Below are 24,088 nucleotides of genomic sequence, written 5' to 3' on the forward strand. Positions count from 1 at the left end.
GAGAGCCATTGATGGAGGTGCTGGGAACAGGACCTGGGTTATCTGTCAGGGCAGTAAGAGTTCTTAACCCCCTAAGCCAGGGCACTGCGTTTTAAACTTCAAACAATATAAGGAGTCAGATGGCCTCTTCCATTAAGACTATCCAAGGAGCCCATGCTGGCGACCTTGATGAATGAGACATGTTCACTCGGGATTCATATCTAGCCTTCATGAATGAATGAACAGGGCCGATGCTTATGTTTGCTGAATTAAGAGTGGAGGGGTGTGTGTGTGTGTGTGTGTGTGTGTGTGTGTGTGTGTGTGTAGGATATTTCTGGCTTTCTTTTTTCTTCTGTATCTTCTAAGGACAGAGGGCCTAGACTGTTTGCTTCCTTTACAGGCACCTGAGGTGGGGGTGGGTGGGGCGCAGGACACGGAGGTTTGGTGAGGGTCTCATATAAGGCTGGGTTTGAGGGTAAGCTAGTGTCCTTGTAGCACAGGTTAGACATTGACAGTACAGTGCAGAAAGAGACAGCATCTAAAGGCCACAGGTCAGGACCCTCTCCCAACTCTACTGCATAAGCTGTCCACGGAGGAAGAGCCCCAGCCTCAGCAGCGTCAGCTCTCCGTGGGCGGGGGGGGGGGGGAAGACATAATAAGTTGTCAGAGCAGACACAAGGCATCTGTCCCCGAATGAGCCGAGAGACGCTACATTCTTTTAAACTTTTGTAATAAACAATTTTGGAACAAATAATGCCAAATATCTGGTTACCATGGTTCACATACTGGGAGAGTATTTGGAAGACTACAAATACATGAGACAGCTTACAAGAACTGTAGGAAACATGTGTGTGAGGACGCATGCCAGACATGTTACAGAGCGTTAGCTAAGTCAGCAAATAGACGTGCCGCGAAACCTAGCCCTGTGGCGTCAAAGACAAGGAGCCTTGGGGGAGGAAGGGAAGACAGAGAATGTGAAATGTCCTGACACACAGAACTGAGCTTGAAACACACACAGCCGGTGTGATATTTCATGGCTGTACTCCCAACACTCACTAAGGCAGGGGGATTGTTGATAGTCTGAGGACAGCCTGGGCTACAAAGGGACAGCCCATCTCAAAAGTCACACACAAAGCAAAACAACAAGCACACAGAATGTAACAACGGAATATAGAGATGAATGAGAACCTGATGCTGAGCGGACTGGAATACTGACAAGCGGAGGGAAATGAGGAACAGGCCAAATAACCACAGAGGCAGGAAGTGGCCGGCGGGCTGTGTGGGAGGAGGAGGGACGGGAACTACCCCAGAAGTGAGGGACGGGTGCATCACACTGGAGAGCTCGGGTACACCCCAGAGCCGGCCCTATTCAGGGTAGACAGGGCTGGGAGCCCTTGGCTGACAGGCCACGGTGGATAGTGCAGTGCTAACTGGTTCAGGATTCTCAGGGCAGCAACAAGAGACCTCCTGCTCTGGAAAAGCCAGGCATCTGGATCTTAGATATTTGTAACTTGGGCTTTTGGTTTGAAGGGCAGAAGATGGATGCAGTTGACCAAAACTTCTCTGTTAATACTTTAGTTACAGTGAGTCAACTGAAGCGTCCATATATGTTTGCCAAGATAATTGGGAGCAGAGCCAAAGGGCTGGCCAGACGGCTGACCGGGTAACGGCATTGGATGCCCAACCTTGATGATCCCAGTTGGATCCCTGGAATCACGTGAGCGGAGGAAGCCGGTCGTCCTCCGACTGCCACACAGTTGCAGCATGCCTGCACCCACCCCATCCACACACAGCTATGACTCTGAGTAACACAGCTGTGCCCTCCCTCAGCCATGCTGACTGACAGTGGCTTACCTGTCCCTCCTCTCGTGCGTAGGGTCCCAGTGTGGGAGGACGAGTTCACACCCCCAAAGACGGTGAGTCCCTGGCCCCCGGCTGCGTGGAAGTTGTTGTAGTTCGGGATGGAGGTCACGCCGAAGCTGGGGTAGTGCTGAGGGGTGGGGTCTGTGCCATAGCGGTACCCAGAGCTCTGGTTCAGGCTGCCGTCCCTCTCCTCTGTCAGTTTCGCTGCTTCTTTATCCTTACATTGCACACAGCCCATTATCCAAGTTCCTGATGGAAGAGAAAGGAGACTCTTGAACATGCTTCCCGGATGCTCTAGTAGGAAAGATGGGAGATCTTGGTCCTCTGCCGCCCGCCCGCCCGCAGTGTTCCGCATGTGCTCTGGACGGACAAAGAGAACAGTGCTCATCAGGTACAGTTTCCCTCAATGAGGCCTGTGCCCCCTAAAAATTCCACACTACCATGCATCTGCCCAAAGATGGCCCACCAGTTTCTTATGTTTTTCTCTAGTCACCTCAAAAACTGATCTGAGCAATAAAGTGAGTTGTTCCATTCTAGAGCAAAACTTTCCAATACAGCGCCCTCTAAGGAGGACACTGGGTGAGCTGGAGAGGCCAGGATGCAGCCCCAGGAGTATTCATCAGACACCCCTACTGTGCGCACTCATCATGAGAGGATGATCAGTATTAAAACTAAGACGTGAGCATGTGGCGAGCACAACTGGGCGGCGCCAGCGGCTGTCATGATGGCCTCCAGAAGCAGAGGCGTTTACAGTGGCTCATGAGCGTCTCAATGTTCTATTAGAGTTTGACATTCTTAAATGCTTGTTTAGAAAGAGCGTTGCTATGGTCTAGAGGTGGTGGTGGATGGATGGAAAGGCTACCCCACCATGCTACCCCACCCTCCTCTCACCTGCCCTCCCAGGGCTCCTCATCTGGTAAATTCCCAAGGATCCAGCCGTTCCTATCGGAATCCTGACGGGTATGCTCAGGGCTGCTCCGTTTACTTCACTTTTCCTGCTTCAGCTGTTACCTTCCCGCCTGGGGAGGAGGCCTTGACCACACCCGCCCTTTCTTCTGGACAAGCAAGGAATTCACCATGTCCCAGTTAAGTTACCACTTCTTTTGTGAGGCCTTCTCAGACCCCCTTCCCACAAGATGAGGTAGTACCTTTCTTAAGTGCCCACTGACTTCTATGCTTTCCCTCAGCTTGGGACCCACTGTACCACAGTAAAAGATGGCCTGTCTACTGTCCCACTGCCCCCCCCCCCCCAATGATCCATTTCTTCAGATATCCTACCAACGCCCAGCACACAGTAATTACTGAATAAGTAACAACCGAATGAGTAAAAAGTCTGTACTGTGTTGTATTTCTTTCTTTTTCTTTCTCTCTGTACCAAACCCAATCTTTCTCCCAGTGACTTTCATCAGTAGTATGTCCTGCTTCCCCCGACCCCACCCCCCCTTTTATTGAGTGATACAGGGTATCACTATATAGCTCTGGCTGTCCTGGAATTCACCATGTAGACCAGGGTGGTCTGGAAGGCATGTGCCACCGCAGCCAGCCCCTATCCTGCATTTTCTAGTGTTACTGGTCTGTAGGTGAGACTTGAGGAGAACTCAGACATACAAATGAATGTCAGAGCTAAGGGCACAGGGACAGATAGAACTTGCAGGAAGTGTCCCTGGCAAGACTCTGAAAAGGAGCTTTGGGACCAAAGCATCAAATAAGAAACACGTGACATCGTGTACAATAACATATACTCTCTGGGGAAGGCAGGGCTGACACAGGTCAGGAAGAGATTCAAGACCATAAAGGGTAACTCACATCAGGAGCTGCCACGGGGGTGACGAGATGCCTGGTGACAGTTCCAAAACACTGGGCTCGTCCAGACCAGGGCACGGAAGTGCATTTGACACTCAGAGCTCTCACCACCTACACTTCAGCAAAGTGAAGCTGAAGTGAGCTGACCTCAACTTCTTGAGAAAAGGAATGTTTATCAGGCAGCCGCCTACTACTTGAGCTGAGATCACCAAATCTGGAACCCATTTCCTCATAAATCACTCGAGATTAACTTACGGCATACTGTGTCCAAGATGTTCTCTCACTTATGGTCAGTGAATGATGTTAACAAGTTTCCAGCAGGAAACCATCTCCAAGGCATGACCTACTGAGGTGGTTCACCACTGTTGCTGTTGCAAGTATGTATCTTGCTTACTTTATCCTAACTCTTCCATGGGACAACGTTGCTTCGAGTTTGGGCAAGGGCCAGACAGAGCATACTTGCTCCAAGTGCTTTTTTTTTTCCCTTGGGGATTTCATTGATTTGTTTAAGCAAAGGTGTGAGCCTAGAATCACAGGGTCATGTTCGTATCTGCCACCCCTGTCCACCGGGAGACATGACAGGCAATGTCTGGGAATGTTTTCAGTTGCCAAAACTCAGGGAAAGGGATACTTGTACATCTAGTGGGGCTAGAACAGGGTTCTGTCAAGCATTCTACAGTGCACAGAATAGCCTCTTGCAACAAGCAATTCCCTCGGCTCCAGTGTTACTGGTGTCACCCTGGAGAAATCCTGATTTTCTCTGAAACCTAAGACCAACGAGAACTTTCAGTCCAAACCGTCTTTTTAATGCAGCAAAGCCACCCCTATTAGAACTCCTGAAGAAAACAGGACATCGAATCTCACGTTAAGGCAACATTCTAACGTCCTGTAAAGAGTTCCACGGTGGAATAAGTGATTCACAGTGCAGCTAGTTTCGGGGAAAGGCATAATCCCTGGAAGCCAGGGATCGGTTGCTGTCCCTCTTCCTCACAGTTGAGTGTGTCTTACGAGCCTGGAACAGAGTGAAGCATTCTACAGATGTCAAGTGAATAAACCAGGACAATCAAGAAAGGTTGTCTTGGAGAAGATGACCTTTGTGGAGGGAATACACTGCACGCACTTGACACTTTGAGTGAACTACGCTTCTGCACAGACCTTGCTCGCTCTGTTCTTCGACCGACTTGTCTCATGGATCAGGAGTCATGACAGAACTGGGAGCAAGACAAAACAGAAACAATGCCGACGCTAAGAGTTAGTCACGATGATCCCTGTGAGAACTTGTGGTTTTCTCCCTCCCGTGTGGCTCAGGCAGCGCAACCCTTCCTAGATAAAGGGCCAGAGACACTATGTGGACTGTACTTAGGGTCACTGCTGTGAGGCATACTTCTGGACATTTGGACTGAGATAAGACTATCTCTATTATTCAGTTTTGTGTGGTGGTTTCTGTGTCCACCAACATGGAGTGTACTAACTATTCCACTTGCTTTTCATTTGTGGGTCACTGCAAAGCATTGTCAGTGCCACTCTGAAGACACTGGGGTCCAGGCGTCCGTGTCTAGAGGAGCTGACAGAGAAGCATCTGACTAATCTGACCCTGTGTGAACAGTCAGGATATCCCAGAATACAGCCCCTATTTCTCAATCCCTTTGAAAGCTGAGAGGCCCTGTTTCTATGAGAGAGACCCAGGTTCCTTAAATGTAGCAGCCCCGAAGATCTTCTTGAGTGTGCCAGCACTATTACCCAACTGGGGAGGAGCTGCCAAACACAGTGAGGCCCGGCCACACCCTCCTCCCACAAGCACAGCAGATATGATCGCTTTATACTGCTGTCATGAAGTGGCCTCAAATCCTCCACACCATTCTGTGACAGAGGGTGCCCTGCAATACTGGGGGTCCCAGCTACCACAGGTGAGGTATGTTCTGATCCGAGGTGGGCCCGGGTGAGTATACACTCTCAACTTCTGAGGCTGGTCTGTGGGCACATAAACCACGAGAAAGCATCTATGTCCTCAGCTGCCAACCCAAGAGCAATGCCCATGATCAAGTTCTACAGCTGCTGGGTAGCAGAGCCTGGATGAGCACACTGGCCGTGTTGGCAAACGCCTTTCCCTGTGGCATTCTAGGGAAGAAAGCTAGTGGGTAGCCGTCATCTCAGCGGAGTAGGCTGTTACCCTGGAGCCAACTTAAGAGGGAATGGGGAAGTGACAGACTTAGACTTAGTACCCCATCCCTACCCCGCCCCCCGTTCCCACCCTGGAAGCCTAGAGGGCAGCGCAGGCCTGGGAAAGGACAGGTGAGGCCTGGCCAGCCAGAACTCTGATGTGACTTGCTTCACTGTCCCTGTCCTGTCTACTCTGGCATCGCCCTTTCCTGGGCAAATCTGACAATGGAGGATAAGAAGAGGCAGGAACCAGAGCAACTACACATAAACAATGGGGAATTCAGAGCAGAGTTGTAGGTCACCTGCAGCTTCACGCACTGCGCCAGAGGCAAAGGCGAAAGCTCACAGCTTCCTGAATGAACAGCAATGGGATGAGAAAGGGCAGGAGGAGGAGGAGCACAGTCAAAGTGAGGTGACCCTAGGAGATGAGGTTCCTGCCACATGGCTTTTGATGCTGGTAAAAGCAAAAACAGGATTGACTTAAGGAACTTTACTAGATTCTCAGTAGAGACGGTGAATCCCTTGAGGAGTCAGGGCAGCTATGAGTTTCCCCCATATCTGCTGGGGCCTCACTTAGACAGCTGAGCACCAGGCGGAGAGCGGAGGTGGCTGGGTTACAGAACCTGCCATCCAATCTCCTGATTCACTAGCACTTTTCAATCCTGTGCAATGGGGGGCGTTCCTCCTTCCTAGAACACAGGGCCAAATGACCTTGGCAGCTTACAGGTCTTTATCTGCCTTTTGGGTACACTCAGAGAGGTCCTAGGAATTAGGAGGATGGAGAAAAAGCAGGGCGCCTTGGTGCTTCTTGGTTACATAATACATAAGCACTCGTGGCGGTCCTGAGGCAAAGAGGAGATCCAGCTGGGTTTGCATTGTGCAACTGTAAGACCTTGGGAGCTGAGCCGTAGACAGCCTTGGTGCTGGGTCCACCCAGTGTCAGCACAGCACAGCGCTCTGCCCACTTGGAAATATCTACTTGCTGCCAGCTGGCAGGAAGAAATGAGATGTCCCTTGCCCTGCGGAGGCTATGCTGTGGTGGACAGAATTGTAAGCTACCTTCCAGCTCCCTGTATAGTCTCCGAAGTAATGAGCCACTCCTGTGTTAGGTGGTGTGACCTGGTAGAGCCAACCTTAAGAAAGAGCTTGACCTCATCAAGTAAGCCCTGGAGGTGATGGCTCTTCCTGGACATGCACAGCTGAAGTATGAGAAGCGTCCAAAGCCAGGATCCTCTCTGTTGCAGTTCTTAACTCACGGCCAGCTTTGGGATCTCCACTGCTGAGGAGTGCGCACAGATGGCAGAGAGTGGGGGAGCTGGTCAGTTCCAGAACCACAACAAACCAAAGCAACCGAGACTGATGAGAGCCTCGTGTGAGTCAGGAAACTGATTCCTCCCTAGCAAGGTCTCAATGACAGCTCAGCTGACACCCTGAGCACACCCTTGAACAGAGACTCCAGTCACGCTATGTGCCGGCTTATGGCCCACAGAATGGTAAGCTAATACACAATGCTGTCCGGAGCCGTAGGAGATGAATGCCTAGTTATGGGATGGGGCACTGTAGAGATGGTGGCTCCACATCCTGGCAAACATGGCCAGCATCAGAAGTGTCCACGTATGCCAGGAACCGCACTGCACTGCAATAGAAAATGCAATCCCACAAATTCTAAGTCCTCACATGTGAGCACTGTCATGTTTCTGCATTTCATAAGGAGGGGGGAGTAGGGAGGTTGGGGAATGTATCCACAGCTGAGCTCAGGGTGGGGACGAGAGGTGACAACAGGTAAGTGGAGTCCACGTTCAGCACGCAGGACCTCTGTAACAAAGCTGCTTTCTGCACCATGGAGCCCTGGCAAGTCCACACAGAGATGGACCTTAAGGCATGGGGGGAAGTCATACGGAAGGACCTGTACTGGCAACGACCTCCAGGGCAGAGAGCACAGTGCCTCTGTCAGCCTTGTCGCCTCTGCCTCCCATCCATGTCCCACACTGAGTGGATTTTATGGAGATGGTGGAACCACAGTGCACAGTGAGTCACCTCTTCCTTGGTATGGGTTGGCATCTTAATGACTGTTTGAGCCAACACATCTAAAGCAGCCCTCAATTTCCCCATCTTTCCTAGTTGTGGCAAGGGTATTTATACATACCACGAGGGAGGCGGCGTCGGTTTCCTTGGTATAAAAATGAGCTCTCCTATTGCATTTAAGACATGATTCACTTTACAGGCAAATTACCTCATAAAGTGAAATGTTCATATACTCTGCCCCACTCCTAACCAAACGCAAAAGACATACACACTTGTGGTAGTATGCTGTGAAGGAAAGCCCCCAGCAAACACACCTTCTAACATCCTGCAGTCTCTCAGGTGAGAATAGCATGCGAGGGGGGGAGGTGCACAATGCAGACACTGACCACATGCAGTGGCCAGAAGACCGGACCTGCTATGCATCAAATCAAAGCTTTACATCAGAAAACAGTAAATGTCTGGCTGTCGGATCAGCCATGTGTGGTTACTGCAGAGGCTTCGAGGAGATGAGGACAGATCTTGTCCCACCCTGCACAGCGATGGGATGAAACTATCATTCACATAACACCGTGGCGCATTAGGAGAGAGGTACATTCCTGGCACCTGGAATCAGTCCTGGTATTGCTTGTGCAGATAGCCCCCAGGCTGAGAAACTACACCCTCCCACTCACTGTGCCTGGAGCTCTGCAGGCAGGGAGTGGAAGGAGACAGAAGTGCGAGCCCCTGAGGGAGAGCAGCAACACTGCTGTCAGCCAGCCAGGCACTGGATGGGCTCCCAAACCTAACCGGCAAATGAAGTTTTAACAGGGAATCATGGGAGGGCTCCAGGGAGAGGACAGAGATACTTCTCGCACCCACTTCGCTTTGAATCTCTGAGTTGACAGAAGAAACTGAGAACTTGCTGATATAAACAGGAATGATTAACCCTGTGTGTATGAAGGGGTTCAGGAGATGGTACCCCCGCCTTCCTCAACTCTTCCAGACCACGACCAGTGTGGCCTACTCGGTTTTTAAGGGTTTTTATAAGGGAGCCATTACTGTCATTTAATTCCTAAGCTCCAGAACACATTCTTCATCCTCAAAGAAAGCCCCGTGCCACTTGCTAGTCCCTGTTGTCCCTGACACATATCTAACTTACCTTAGGTCCCTCTGGATTTGCCTTTTCCAGATATTTGGTATGGATTTAATCATACGATACGCAACCTTGGTTTCTTTCTATTTTTCATTAAGGTGCAATGCATTTAAGATTCATTCATAATGCAGTGATGTAACAATGTGTTAAAGTGTCATTCCATCAATCACTAAGCATCTGCCATTGTATGACTACATCATAAGGTGCTTGTCCATTTAGAAATTATGGACATCCTGGCCACTTCCTCTTTTGAATACTTCTGTTATTAACATTTATGTACAAGTTTATTTTGTAGATATACATTTTAAAAATGGACTTATATAGGTAAGACAAACCAACTAGGAAGGAAATGAGGAGATACCTTTGGTAGCACCCCTGCTCCCCCCTGAAACTAAAGGGAAAATACCACTTTCCACAGTAATCAGAGAAACAGTTTAGATTAGTGATTTAATTAGTAACTAAATTCACAGATGAATACCCTACCCAATAGTGACAGAGGGTCCCTTGAAATGTGCATGCTCCTGCATGACTGGGAATACAGGGACTTTGGGTAAATCAGACCAGACTGGTAATATCAACAAGGAGTCTTAAGACAGGCTTGTCTTTTGGCCTGTGAGCTTGTCCTAAGAGAGATTTTTATGGAATGTTGTTTCTCACTTGGGAAATTAGAAAGCATGCAGATATGGTGAATCTGCATGTCTACGACAGAACGGTAAGCAGAGGAGGAAACAGACACGAGTACCCTGAAGCAGTGCGCTGTGTCTAAGAGGCACTGAGCCATTCCGGCTGTGACATGGATGCCTGCACTGTGCTCCAGGAGGACAGGCTGAGATCACCACAGGCTGGGGGGGGGGGGGGGGGGTGCCGTGGAAGGCTGCTTTCTTAGTTTCTGATTTCACTTCTCAGACTGCACAGAGACTGACTGTGAGAATGCACCATCTTGATAATGAGATTAAGTTGAGATATTGTAGGAAATATCCCTTGTTTCACTTCCCCACTGATTTTGTATGTAAGTTGAAACAATCATATATTAATGAAGTATCAATCTGGAGAGAGGAGGGGAGCAGCTAATACAAAGCACATTAAGAGGCAACCTCTGGAAGGTACAATAACTAACCAGTCAAGAACAGTGAGTGTGCTTTCTACTCCTCGGTGGGTGGTGAGGGGCCGTGCAGCAGGCAGGCAGCGAGAACATACAGATGCAGCTGCAGAAACCTTATTGTGGCCGGTGAAGCAGAGCCACGTGAAGTCAAACCTGAGGACACGATGGGTAACCAAGTCAGACTTGGGTGGACAAGGTCGGGGCCCTGAACATGCTTTGGCTCTAAGGCCTATGTGCTTGGAGAACCCACCCATGGAGGAATGACAGTCCTTAATTAAGCAGGGTCTTCCTGGAAGTGAGGCCTTGGACTGGGCTGAGCTGTGCCCTGGTTAGCCCTAGGGAGGGGAGGACTAACCAGCACTTGTTTTCTGGATGCTGCTGTTGGTGGAGGCAGGGGGATTTGTCCTAATGCTTGTTGCTTTCACCCTCTCCCGCTGGCACAGTTAGCTTTGACTTTTGAGCTAGGTTTCTTGAATCCTGGTGAGCAGAGGAGGGAACATCCCCGCCTTATGCAGCTTCACACTGTTCTGAAACACTAAGGTCTGCTGGAGACTTCCCTCTGTATATACTCCTCACTGCCAATATACAGTCAAGCAAGTGACCACCACTCTGCCCATGCTCGGTGGCAACAACCACAGGAAGACAAAAACAAAACCATGGGCTTCTATTCGCAAACCAGCACAGAAAACAGGAAGGCCAGTGTCACATCTGGGACTCAGTGGCAATGCCTGGCTCTCTGGCCTCCTCTGTTTCACAACAGTTGTAGTGGGACTGGCCGAGGGCCAGGGGTCACAGTGTCACCTGGCATAGACACAAGCAAATACATTAGCACAAAGTGGCTGTCTGAGCAGGCATCACCAAGGTCCCTTCCATAGGAAGGAGGAGGATGAGAGTCCAGGAGGTTCCTTCTCAGGCAGAATGAAAACTCGCTCTGTAGATCTTCCCAGTCACAGGGAGGTTCCTGGCTAGATGATTCTGCGTGAGTGAGCCTTGGCCTTTCAGAAAACAGTGGATTCTTTTCTTCTCTTTGATTCAGTAGCTCCAGTCAAGAAGATCCAGCTCTTAAAGAAGCAGATGGCGAGTGGGTGGGATGGCTCAGTGAGTAAGGATGACTGCTGCAAAGCCCACAGATCTAGGTTTGATTCCTGCTGGAGGGGAGAACTGACCGCTCCCCCAAGCTGTCCGACCACCACGCTCATGCCACGGCTGGCATGGAAGCTTTCCCCGGGCGCACACACAAATAAACTAAAGTGTAATAAAAAAACACAACAAGCTGCAGACAGAGCAAGTTTATGGGACGGTGGGCGTGGTTTCTGCATCTCCCGCCCCTTCCCTCTGAAGCATGGTTGTGGTAACAGCTCCAGTAGAATCTACCGGACTGGCACACTGGTGTGAGGACAGACGCCATCTGCACTGTAAGTCTGGAAGTGAGACAGGCGTCTCCTTTGAAGAAGGACAGGCAGGGAGCCCTGTGTCTCACAGCCACTGGGACTGCGTGTTGGCACATCCTCCAAGCTACAAGGAAGCGGTAGCACAGCAGCAAATGCCTCTGCACCGGGCAGTGATTTACAATTTCAAAGCTTTGCAGCAGCAGCTTTGGTGTGAATGCTGATAAACCAGGCAGTTGGAAAACACACTCAGCTTGAATTCTGGGGCTTTTAAGAGCAAAGAGCAGTGACAAAGGAGGCAGAAGGGCGACTCCAGCCAGCCTTCTCCCACCTCTTCAGGGTCCAGAGTCTTCGAGGAAGGGGGGAGGGGGGCGGAGGGTGTCTCTGCTTTCCTTGAGTTTCCTCCCTGCTGCGGAGCCTGGCTATGCAGTCTTTTGGTCTTTCATAAGAGGGTCTGCCTTTAGGACTGGGAGGACATGAAAGGAGGGAGTTAAGAACAGGGAGCCACCTGCAGGCAACCAGCACTGGTTCCCAGCAGCCCTTAGAGAACAGCATCTGAGGTGGCAAACTGGCTACTCTGAGGGAGGAACTCTTGCTGCCAGCGCCTCTGCTGCTCCTCCACCTGATGACACGATTGAAGCCCGACAGAAACCCTGTCAGTTAAAAAAACTAAACCAATCAAAAAAGAAGGCACAAATGTTTTGAGAGCCACCTTACATCTCTGTATATTATCAGTTGATTACAAATGCACGCTAAGGTAATCTAACAGTGATGATTACCTGACATGTACATTACTATTATTAATAGTTTTTATCATTACCACTATTATTGTTGTCTCAGAGAATTAGTAGCCTGGGAAATTCTGCTATCAGTAGGCCTGAAAGAATACAGTTTTGGGCTGAGCGTGGTGGTACACATCTTTGATCCCAGCACTCTGCAGAGAGGCAGAGAGGCAGAGAGGCAGAGAGGCAGAGAGGCAGAGAGGCAGAGAGGCAGAGAGGCAGAGAGGCAGAGAGGCAGAGAGGCAGAGAGGCAGAGAGGCAGAGAGGCAGAGAGGCAGAGAGGCAGAGAGGCAGAGAGGCAGAGAGGCAGAGAGAGAGTGAGGCAGAGGCAGAGGCAGAGGCAGAGGAGGCAGAGGAGGCAGAGGAGGCAGAGGAGGCAGAGGAGGCAGAGGAGGCAGAGGAGGCAGAGGAGGCAGAGGAGGCAGAGGAGGCAGAGGAGGCAGAGGAGGCAGAGGAGGCAGAGAGGCAGAGAGGCAGAGGCAGAGGCAGAGGCAGTAGACCTCTGTGAATCCTGAGGCCAGTCTCGTCTACACTGCAAGTTCCTGGACAGTCAAGGCTACATAATAGAGAAACCCTGTCCTAAAAAAACAAAAACAAACAAAACTTTAAAAACTCTCCCCCAAAATAGTTTTGACAACCCTGAGGTCCAAATCCATCTCTGATAATAATCAAGTCCTGGGAGAGTCTCACCAGGAGGAAGGGTGTGGCAGACTGTCCCTCATCCCACTAGACAGCCACAGCGGTGGCGTCCAGTGGGCCTATGGCACGGCTGTACGGCTGAGAACCACGGCGTCTAGTGGGCCCATGGCATGGCTGTACAGCTGAGAACCACACCTTCAGATTTTCTTCTACCCAGCCGTTTCCATGTCATTTCACCCGAGGGCTGATTGCAAATGGCTGTGAAAACCCCAGGTTCTTTATCTTTTAGGTGACATCTGTTCCCCTTCCTTCTTACTTCCTGTGGCATGGAAGAAGTATGTGCTTCTCTCAACAGAGAGAAGAGATCAACCAGTTAAGGAATGGTGTGGCATCAGGACAGCGAGAGCCTTGGAAGGCATCATTCGCCCTAATTCACCAGCTTTAACTGCCAGGCAAGAGATACTGTCATGTGTGAGCCCTTGTATTGAAGAAGGAGAGCGTAAGGGACATGGTTGTTCTATTATGACAGCCTATACCTGGATTTAAAGGAGCAAGGGGGAAGTGAATGTAACACAGAAACCAAGGCTGGATCTGTGAGGTACATGTCCCTGTCCCTCTACCACTGGCCACCAAGCTCCTGTGAGCAAGAAAACAACCAACACCTCAATGAGAGAACACGCCTTTTCAGCACTGTAAACCCCGTCTCTTTAAGTCCTCAGAGCGACCACGCCCATGTTTCAGGTAAGGAACACCCGGCTAACAGAACCAAAGCCCCTGCCTGGATTCTGTAGTCTGTAAGACTTGGATCTGAGTCCAGGTTACTGCATTCCTATCTTCTATACACTACACCATGTGGGACACTCTGCATGTAGACGTCTCCAAGGGACAGGTAGGTTGCCTCATACGTGACTATGACATCTTAGAACCATGGAGCTCACAGACCAGTATAGTCCCCATGCCCCTTAGCTAAATCTTTGGATCAGAGTACTTATGCACTAACCTGGCCAAACGGTTACGTTTGGCTCTAAGTGCCTATGTGCTCCTGCTGTTTTTACCTTAACCCTTACGCTAGGCTTCGGGTGTCCTTTCCAACTGCAGTTTCTAGAAGCTCTCCATGCGCCTGTGTGGCTAGTATGAAGGATAACTTACGGTCTGGCTCTGTGGTTTCTGTCCCCACCTCCTCCCTCATCTTAGGGAGGCTTCTGTTCACTCTCCCTGTCTGTTTCTACCCAAGAGATTGCTAGGTACAGCTGTTCTTCTGAGCTGAGATGAGGAAGAAAGAAAACAATAACAAGAATGGAGCAACTTCCTCCATCCCATCCTTCAAACAAAAGATACCCAGAAATCACCATAGTAACACATCACCAGCTCTCAACGGCTTCATTTCCCTTGCGATTCTGTCCGTCTGCCCATATCCTTGTGTCTATATTCATCTCCATTTCTAGTCTTTACTCAGCGAGCACATTTGATCCCTTTTCTGTGACAGACACTGTACAAGGGGAGCAGTTTCTGCCCTTAAAGAGCTTACTGATAACTGAAGAGGGGGACAGACAGACACATGGACGGCCTCAAGTGAGGAAGTGGGTTGAAGGCCTCTGTGACTTAAAAGGTGACTGGCTACTAGCTCAGAGAGAAAAGGGACTCCAGCAGAAGCAAGGAACAGCTGGAATGCTGGAGAGAAAAGCACCTCCAGCACACTGGATCACACTAACAGCACGATGCCCTCACGGAGCTGTAAGTGGCCCTATGGCGGATTCATATTTATAGAGCACTCAGACATGTGCCAGGCCAGGCTTCCTGGGTATCTGCTCGAGAGACGCTCACAGTTAAGTGGAACTGAAGCATGCAGGTGAGAAAGTGGAGAAGCAGGCAGAAGCCAGATCGTACATGCTAATTCTACGGAGTATCTGTACTTTACTCTGCGACATATAAATTGCTTCCTTTGATCTACAATAGGCTCACAAGCTGAATGTTATTAGCGTCACTATTATACACCAATGGCACCATTTTACAGATGGGTAAGTCAGTGGAAGGAGGTCAAGTTACCTGTGTAACTTGTAACCAGCTAGTCTGAACTGGATTTTAGCCACAGCGTGGCTGAATCTAAGACCAGCACTCTTAGCCATGGGCTGGCAGGCCCAAGCATTTGTACATAACCCTGTGGGTGGTTCTCCAGGACTTTGTGCATTATGATCAGACACACTGAAACTGGGGAGAGAGGAGCACAGTGGGGAGAGCCAAGAGGCCAAGAGTGGGAGGACTGTGTAGGTGGCTGACAGACTTAGCCAAGTGAGATGCGACTTTGTAAGCTGGACAAACCACTCCCCATCCTTTCTAGCTACCCTTTTATGCATAATTCATACCTCATAAATCATCCAGTGTCAGCAGAGGGGTAGTGTCTGCTGACTCTGAGAATGAAGATCTGAACCATGGATGCCTGCGGAGGTGACTTGCCATGGGCTTATGTAAGTTCCATTACTGGAGATCTCTGTACTAAGAGAGCCTGGTGATCTTTGGGGGTTTCGAGGAGTGGGACATGGAAGCTTACTGTGCAGCTATGTAGGTGGTAACTTAAATATGGCGAGGGCAGATTGCACAGACATCTGCAATGCAGGACACCAGAAAGCAATTCCACTGCCCACCACAGACACATGCACCGACTGGTGTTCAACAACAGATTGATATCTGGGGTTAGAAGTCTAAGGGTCTGACATGCTTCTCTGTCTGCAAAGTCTGCTCTGTCAGGCCAAACAGGAACATCTTTATCACAGCACACAAGAGGCAGTGACTTCTCAGTTGTACATGAAATACACAGTTTGGTTTTCAGCTACAACAGGCACCTGTGCTTGCACACACAGGGTCAGTGTGGTCCGCATGGGGGGACTTGCTCACCCAACCAGCAGCTCAACACATGGTAGCTTTGGGAAGCAGTGCTATGTCCTTGCATAAAGCAGATTAGTGTGTTTTGGGAAATAAGCCTTGTAAGACTCTAGGTGATGGTGACCGGAGTATGGCTTCATGTTCTACTCCAGTTCATGTTCTGGCTCCATACCTCCCAGACTGACTCAGCAAACAGCAATGGAATGAGTCAGGTAGCAGTTCTGTCATACTTCTGACAGAGGCTGATTGTAGACTGACTATCAGACCAGGGGGGAAGGATGCGATCCCACATACAACAACCTAGTTCTCAGTGTGTCCTACCCCTCAGCCTTGTCCTCAGATGCATGCACCTCTGGATTCCTCCATTCCCAGCCATTCCTTCTCTCATGACCTGCGCTTTCTCCACAGGTCCTACCCTAAAGCAACAATGTTACTAAAATAACAGTGGATCCTCTTGGGACAGACAGATCACACACCAACCCAGCATTCTGAAGGCTTCTTCCTTTGTCAGGATGTTGCAACTTTTCTGTGGCACGCTTTTTGACCTCCCTTCTGGCCACTGCTATTTCTCTTGTGCTTCAAACATTTGACTCTTCAGGTTACAACAGCAGCCTCAAATGCCTTCTCTTTGTTTTGACTGTTTTTTTTTGTTTTTTGTTTTTTTCCTGAACAAAATGAATACATACAATTTTATCTTTCTTTTGTGGTACCAGAGTCTTTGGGAGTCAAAGTCAGGTGTCAGAGCAATGATAAGCTTTTCTTTCATTGTGATTTAAAGCTTCATTATAGAAAACAAACAAACAAAACAAACATCTTACCTGCTGTTCAACCTAAAGCAAGCATCTCACTCGACTTTCAACCTAAGCAAAACACAGTACTGGCCACAGATACCTTGCACTCAGTGCTGTAATCCCAACACAAGGAGGTCTCCGTTGGCACAGTTTTCAGCCTGTCAGCAGAAGTGCTGGTGAACATGTGGAATGAGAGAATTCACGGACAGCTCTGGCAGCGTGGAGACTACCAAAACTCTGGAGAAGCAGCTTCACGCCTACTGAGGATGGAGTCGGCCTTCCCTGCGGCCATTCTGTTCCCAGACAAGAATCTGAAAGAAATGTGGCTGATGTAGCCAGGGGGCTGTGCACTGCCAAGGCTGAGGCTTAGGGCTGTGAGGAGCTGTCTCCTCCCACGGTCCACAGCCACAGCCCCCAGAAAGCCACCACGAGAGTTAGAGCTGGACAGCACATCCCTGCAGGCTGTGAATCCAGGCCACACGCTGCTTTTCCTTCTCAGGGCCTGGCTGTTGGGGGGCTTAGCCTGGTGTTCCTCTAGTCACGCCCCATCTCAGTGCAGGAGGAGGTTGGAGTGTTAGGCATATCTTCAAACAGGCCTGAAGTATTCGCACAGGCTGGGTACCCTTCAGCAAACACTTCCCAGTGTCCAGATCAAGTGACGTTATGGCAACATGTCAGAGCAAGGGTAACTTCCTGCCTCCGCTGCTTTGTTTCTGGTTCAGGTTAACTATGTGACAGTGGCTCCCTTATCACCTCACGGCCATTCATTTTTCCTGCTGGGGACATCCTCCATCTCTAAGCCTGTACATCTCTAAGAGAATGAATGGGGGAAGCCCATGGGTTGGCCAGACAGCTGTCTCATTACGTCCATTCCGAGGGTTCTCTTTAGGAACTGACATATCCTCAGTGCAAAGAGCTACTGTTCTTTTAGGTTTAAAAATGTCTCCCAGGTGTGAAAAGCTGTGAAAGATCCACTGGGCACCTGATACCCACCCGGTCACTCATCACCAGTGACATGTGGAGGGTGGAGACAGTCTGAACTGTTAACTAAGAGGAGGCCTTTGGCAAGATGCCTACACGGGGGAGATGCTGAGGAAACTGAGGTGCTGGGATGATGGAAGTGCAAATGGCGTCTGGGATGGTTTTAGGGAGGACACACAATGCAATTCACATACCCAGTCCCAGTCCCACCGCCAGCCAGCACTGTCCTCCCAGGGTGGGGATGCTGACTGCCCAGCCTGGTTCCAGTACTTCTCTGAGGCTGTAGGGAGGAGAGCGTTGGCAGTGAGGCTTCCATCGTAGTCCTCAGCACCTCTACACCTTGTCACCCTCCAGGCAGACAGGCCTGATTGAGAGGGAGGTTCCTAGTTGAGGTAGGTGGCTTCTTCACTGTTACGTATCTTTACAATCAATGCTGCTGAGAGGCGACTGGTACAGCAGCACTCTGATGTCCGAGGAAAAGAACGGCTAGGCCACGTGGCACGGGCAGGCCTATAATCCTAGCTTCTCGGGAGGCTGAGGCAGAAGGACCACAAGGGTGTGGCCTGCCTGAGTTACAGACAGTGCATTTAAATCCAGCTGGACAACTTGGTGAGAGCATGTTTCAAAACAACAGCAATAAAACCCAAAAGAAAAGGGCTGAAGACAGCTCACTGGCGGAGATTTGTGCCTAACATGTGGTGAGCCCTGGGTTCAATCCTCAGTCCTCAGGGGCAACTTTACATGATTCAGATAGACAGACATAGCGAGCACACAGTCAGGACCTAGTCACACAGACAGCAGTTGCTTAGTAGGCACCAACAGATGTGTGTATGTGAGGACAGATTCGTGCTGGGGCTGAAGTGTTTTCTCGCTGGCAGAGCTGACCTGCCTGTCCTGGGTACCAATGAACTCAGAGACTTCCTGACCACCTGGAGATAGGTAGGCATCTACTGCCGACATCAAACCCTCCTAAACAGAGACTGCATGAAATGAGTTGACAACAACACGAGTTATTATGATTTAAAAAAAAAAAAAAAAAACTAAAAAAGAAAGAAAAAATTCAGGAGGGAATACTGTATGTCTACCTAACACATCTGATCTGAATTCAGCAAAGGCTCTACTCCTTTATAAAGGGAATTACTATTGTGGTCCTACAAGGACACCTCTGTTCCTTTAAGATGGCATCGCCCTGTGTAGGCCAGGATGGCCTGGAACCATGGAAATTTTGTCTCTGCCTTCTGAGTTTTGACATCATAGGTGAGTCACCACATCTTGCTAAGATGTATGTACTCTATAGTTTTTCTGAGACATGGTCTCCCTGTGTAGCCTTTGGTAGCCTTGAACTTGCAATTTTCTTGCCTCTGCCTCCCCTGGGATTACAGGTGTGCACCACTGAGCCAGGCTAATACATTTCTGATCTATTATTTGGGAGGTGGTGGTAGAAGATTGCTTATATTTTATTGTAACTCTTGTGTTGAAAAAATCTCAGTTTTCATCATATCATCAAAGGGCCAATTTAAGATTCACCACATGTAGTCACTAGGGCGAATGGCAGTACTGCACAAAATACCTATTTAACCTAAATATCAATGTTTAAATACAGCCTTTCCTGAAGCGTCTCTCTAGTGACTGATGGCAGAGAAGAGCAAGCGGATCTAAGGAGAGAAGGGTTACACCCATCTCCATGACTTGTTAAAACCACAGGCAGAATTCGAGAACCCTGGTGTGTTAGGCAGAGTCCTTTGCAGCCTGGGAACTCAAGGGTAATCAGGAACATGTGTTTACAGCAGTCATCTTTGAATTCTGTGAGTCCTTGAAGGGCCCTCAGCCTCTCCTCTCCCCCAAGGGTGTTCCTGGCATACTAGGGTTGTCTGACCAACATGACTTCTCTACCTTTTGAAAGAAGGGGCTCAGACATAGCAGTTGTGCTGCCAAAGCCAACCAGTCCCTAGATGCTGTGGACAAGCCACCGTCTCAGCCATCCGAACTAGGACAGCTTGGCCTTCCTTACCTATGCTGTACTGGTGGGAAGCAGGAAGGGACAGAGGAAACACCAGTTCATCTGGAAGTCAGTGGGAACCTGCAGAGCTGACCCAAGGTGACAGGCTGCACAGAGCAGTGTCTACCGCCTAGCAGAAGCTGGTGGGCTATGTAGTCAAGGTGAGCTTGTCACGATGGTTATAAGCTCTGTGGCTGAGAGGTTGCAGCAACGGCTCCTAAGGCGTAGGCTCCGTCTTTTCCTTCAGTTAGGTACTGAAGAATGTCTGAAAGACAGCTGACTTCTGGGTGGAAGCCAAGAACCAGACAGAAGGAAATCAAAATAGAGAACTGAAAACCTATTTGAGCACTTGAAGAGATTTTTCTCTTTTTGAGTCTGGCTACTTTCTCTTGCTTGTTAAATGGAAAAGCTCCAACTATATATAACTTTCAGTTCTCAAGTTTTTCTGTGAATTAAAGGATCTGTGTAGAACGGGGGTGGGGGGTGAATGTTGGTGACTGCTGGGGCTAAGGGATTAGGTGAGTGACACAGTTGAGTTGTAGTGTTCAGAGGAACCACACAGATAACCACTCAGAACAAGCGAGCTCCATCAAGTGACACACATGACACAACCGTGGTGAGGCCAGGGAAGAGAAGGACACGCAAGACAACAGCCCGCAGTACACCTGCTGGAGGCAAACATGTACCCAGGGCCTGTTGGTCGTGCATCTGTGTTAGAACTTGCTTGAGGATGAAGGTGGTAATGGGAGGATACAATGACAATACATAACTAACAACCATGGTGATGGGACTAGGAATAGGAAAAACAAAACAAACAGCAGAAGATTCAAACCCAGAAACAACACTGACTTTTCTGGGTCTCCAGAGCCAGCCTGATTTGGCTCGCTCTGGGCTCAGCATGGGAAAATTCATCTGCTAAAGGTGTTAAGTGATTGGAAAATGGCCAGTAAAACAATTACAGATGAAATGAAGTAACAGAGTCAGGAGAAATCTCCAAACGCACGCTATTCCTGGCCAAGGACTTCCCCTGTTAGACATTATCCTAAGAACAAGAATGTATATAAAGACTCAGCAACACTTAGTTCAGGGCAATCCGTGATAATGAAAAATTGGAAATAACCTAGGCACTCACCTGCAGGGACTTAAGAAAACATAACAAAACAGACTCGCATGCAGTGATGACAATGACAGTGCGGCGGACTGGTGGGATGCTCATGCCACGTTAAGGGAAATACGCAAGTTACAAGTACCAGGGGAATTAGACGGCAGTTCTCCTGCTCTCTGACCCAGCCTGTACCTGTGTAACCATTGGGGGAGGCAGCCCTGCTGTATTGGGAATACATTATAAGTATTTTATCAATTCTGCCCTGGCTCCCACAATCCTCTCCTACATCCTCTCCAGCCACACTCTGTGCCTTGCTGTTCTTTGAATGCACCTTCCCTGACTCAGTCCATGCCAGTGCAAGCTCTGCCTGCATGTGTGCCCTCAGCACCCCGAACTATTTCCACCACGAAGCACTTAGTGGGTGGATGCTGTAATCTCATTAGACATTAAATGTATGTAGATTAATCAGTGGATAGAAACAAACATGCCTGCAATCCCAGGGAAGTGGGGCTCCCTGGCGGCCAAACTAACTCTATCAGAGGATCGGAAATATAGCTCAGTGACAGAACACTGGCCTAGTGTGAGGCCCCAGGTTCAATTCCCAGTTACACACAAGCACACACACATACAGAGAGAGAGAGAGAGAGAGAGAGAGAGAGAGAGAGAGAGGTGGGTATATATAAAGGAAGGAGTGCAGTGCAGGAAGAACACAGTATTGAATATACTGAAATTCTGAATTTTTGTTTCTTCTTTTCCCTTATATATTCATTTCCATAACAGTAATATTTGAAGGATTTATTTTTATTTGTATGCATGTGTGTATGTCTGTGTCTGCTGTGGTGTGTGTTCAGATGTCCTCAGAGGCCAGCAGAGGGTATCAGATCCCCTGAAGTAGAGGGCAGTTATGAGCTGCCTGGCGTGGGTGCTGGGAACTCATCGAGGGCCCTCTGCCAGAGCAGCAGCTCTCTAACCCACTGAGCCGTTTCTCCAGTTCCCATTAATGCTTTCTCTTAAGGCAACACAAATAAGGTTTTCCCTCATTTAGTTTTTAGAGTGTACTCATGCTAAGAAAATGCTGTCACAGCTGGCTTAAGACACCATAGAGAGAGAAGGTCATAGAAGCCTTTTGATTTCATGCCCTCCGTCTTTCAGAGGGGGGGGGGGATGAGGCTCAGTATGTGTGTGTGTGTGTGTCTGTCTGTCTGTCTGTCTGTCTGTCTGTCTGTCTGTCTGTCTGTCGGCTTCTATAGCTGAACATGAATTTGTCCAGTGGGATTTTCTGAACACTAGTGGTTCTCAAACTTCACGCTCTTGACAAGCACCTGGACAGCTTGTGAAAGCACACTAGGTGGGCCCTGCTCAAACTTCTAATTCAGTAGTCGGTATGGGGAGGGGCCTGCAAGCTACATTCTGACAAGGCACTGGGTGGTGCAGTTGCAACTGGCTGAGGCTATACTTGGAGCCCACTGGACTGAGCCACATTGCCCCTCAAGGCTTCCTCAGCATTTCTGACTCCTACTGTACAGAGGACACTGATTTAAACAACAGCTCAAGCCAAAGAATTCACAGGAGACTTTGTTCTGTCCTCTCCCAGAAGTTCCTACTAAAGGAAGGAAGGGGAACAGGGAGGCCTATATTATTATTCTACATTGTGCTTGAGTAATCTACATCTCATGTGTCTGTTTAGTCCTTTCTACTACAGAACAACACAACAAACAGAACAGTCTATACTTAGAGTCAGAGTGGCAGGACCCTGAAGTCACTGTTTATTCTCCAACTTTTACACTGACATCTGTCACTAGAGGCATTCAGAGTCTTGAGTCAATGCCCCCAATGTAGGAACAAGCATTCCCAAGGCACTCTAGTATGATGTCGTAAGCTGGGTGTGCTCCACACGGCTGTAAGCTCGGCTGCTCGAGGGAAGACTGCACAGGCAGAGTGTGGTGTGCTGGGCAACACAGAAGGAACAAAGAATTCCCCGGTAGCTTGCGTGGCAGCATGAAGATGATCTGAGCCGGTACTTATGAGCAAGTCTTCTGTGAGGCATAGTGGCAGGAGGCAGACTTCACCATGGATCTCTGCCTGTGGCACAGCAAGTCTTCACACATAACCCATGGGTGAGACGCTAATGGGGCTCCATCACAGAACATAGCTACCCACACTCTCAGAGAAAGCTTGAGCTGAAAGGCTAAAGCCAAGCACAGAGGTGAGAATGGAGGGCTGGGAAGATGGCTCAGCTGGTGCCTACTGTACTGAGAACCCAAGCTCGGATCTCTGTACCCGCAGAAAAGCCACACATGGCTATGTACAGTCTCTGAGTCTCTCTACCTCTGTGTACCTGCAGAAAAGCCACACACAGCTATGTACAGTCTCTGAGTCTCTCTACATCTGGCTACAAAATACATATGCACACATACACCTGTGCACACAAGCATGAACTCTTGCATGGACACACATGCACACACATGCATGTAAACACACACATCGGTATGTGAACATACACATGCATATGAACACACACACACACGAAATGTATCATTTTCTGTCTTAGGCAACCAATTATTGCTTCTTTTCCACTCACTAGCGAAATGAAGGAGACAAGAAGTCTAGGTGGCCACGTCCCCAAACCTACAAACACCCACATAATCAGTGTGTTATAACTTGCCCTACACTGTTAAGGGTCAGATTTGAGCCCATGTTTGAAAAAGTCCTGAGATCACAGAGACATGTTGGCATTCCTTACCATTCTTCCTGTGACTTGTCCTCCACAGAGGCGTGGTGCTGTCACAGCTGGCCACCCTACTGTTCATCGTTTGTTTTGTCAGCCTCAAGTTTGGGAACAAAGACTTTTGACTGAATTCCAAACTGAGACTAAGGTTTACTATTAGTGGGTTATTTGAGGATAACGATGTGGTTTCTGTACCAGTGTCCCAAACTTCCTTCTTCCTTTGGTGACTTTTCTCCACACGTGTCACTCTAGATGTCTGATGCATGAACAGGGTGAAGCTCTGAGTTCCTCGATACTTTGAGTAATTACGGCTATACCATCAGAGGAACCAGGCCTTCAGATGAGATAGCTCACAGCTCATGTGATCAGTTTCCTGTGTCCTCTGCCAAGGGCCTTTGTGTCTCCTCTCCAGGAAGTACATTTTCTAACTGGCAGTTTGGCCAGAAAGATAGTAAAGGAGACCTTAAAGGAAGGCAAATAGCAAGAAGGAGCAGGGCACAGAGAGTAGAAAAATGGAGAGGACCCCTGAGATGGGTTCTCTAAATCTGTGACAAGTAGACACCAATGGTGAGTTTGCAGACACACAACTGTAAATATGACTGAGGCTTTGCCTGCTGTGGTCTCCTCAGCACAGCGAGTGCAGGTGGTAGGCAAAGTCTAGACCCTAACTGTTCTTACTTTCAGGAGCATGTGTGTCACTTTATGTATTATGGAAAGTGAGAATTGAACCC

The 24,088-nt window shown here is 49.1% G+C and overlaps 1 protein-coding gene across 4 annotated transcripts in view; it reads right to left on the reverse strand.

The window, feature by feature from the left end:
* Positions 1 to 24,088, reverse strand: part of Fyn (FYN proto-oncogene, Src family tyrosine kinase) — a 191,723-nt gene that overhangs the window by 48,695 nt on the left and 118,940 nt on the right. For all 4 annotated transcript variants that reach the window (XM_034523784.2, XM_034523783.2, XM_034523781.2 and 1 more), the window contains one exon: positions 1,834 to 2,091. In XM_034523784.2, coding sequence (XP_034379675.1) covers positions 1,834 to 2,080 — 247 coding nt within the window. In that variant the 5' untranslated portion in view covers positions 2,081 to 2,091. The remainder of the gene's footprint in view (positions 1 to 1,833; positions 2,092 to 24,088) is intronic.

This window comes from Arvicanthis niloticus, chromosome 20 (genome assembly GCF_011762505.2).
Source record: "Arvicanthis niloticus isolate mArvNil1 chromosome 20, mArvNil1.pat.X, whole genome shotgun sequence".
In the NCBI taxonomy this organism is placed as follows: Eukaryota; Metazoa; Chordata; class Mammalia; order Rodentia; family Muridae; genus Arvicanthis; species Arvicanthis niloticus.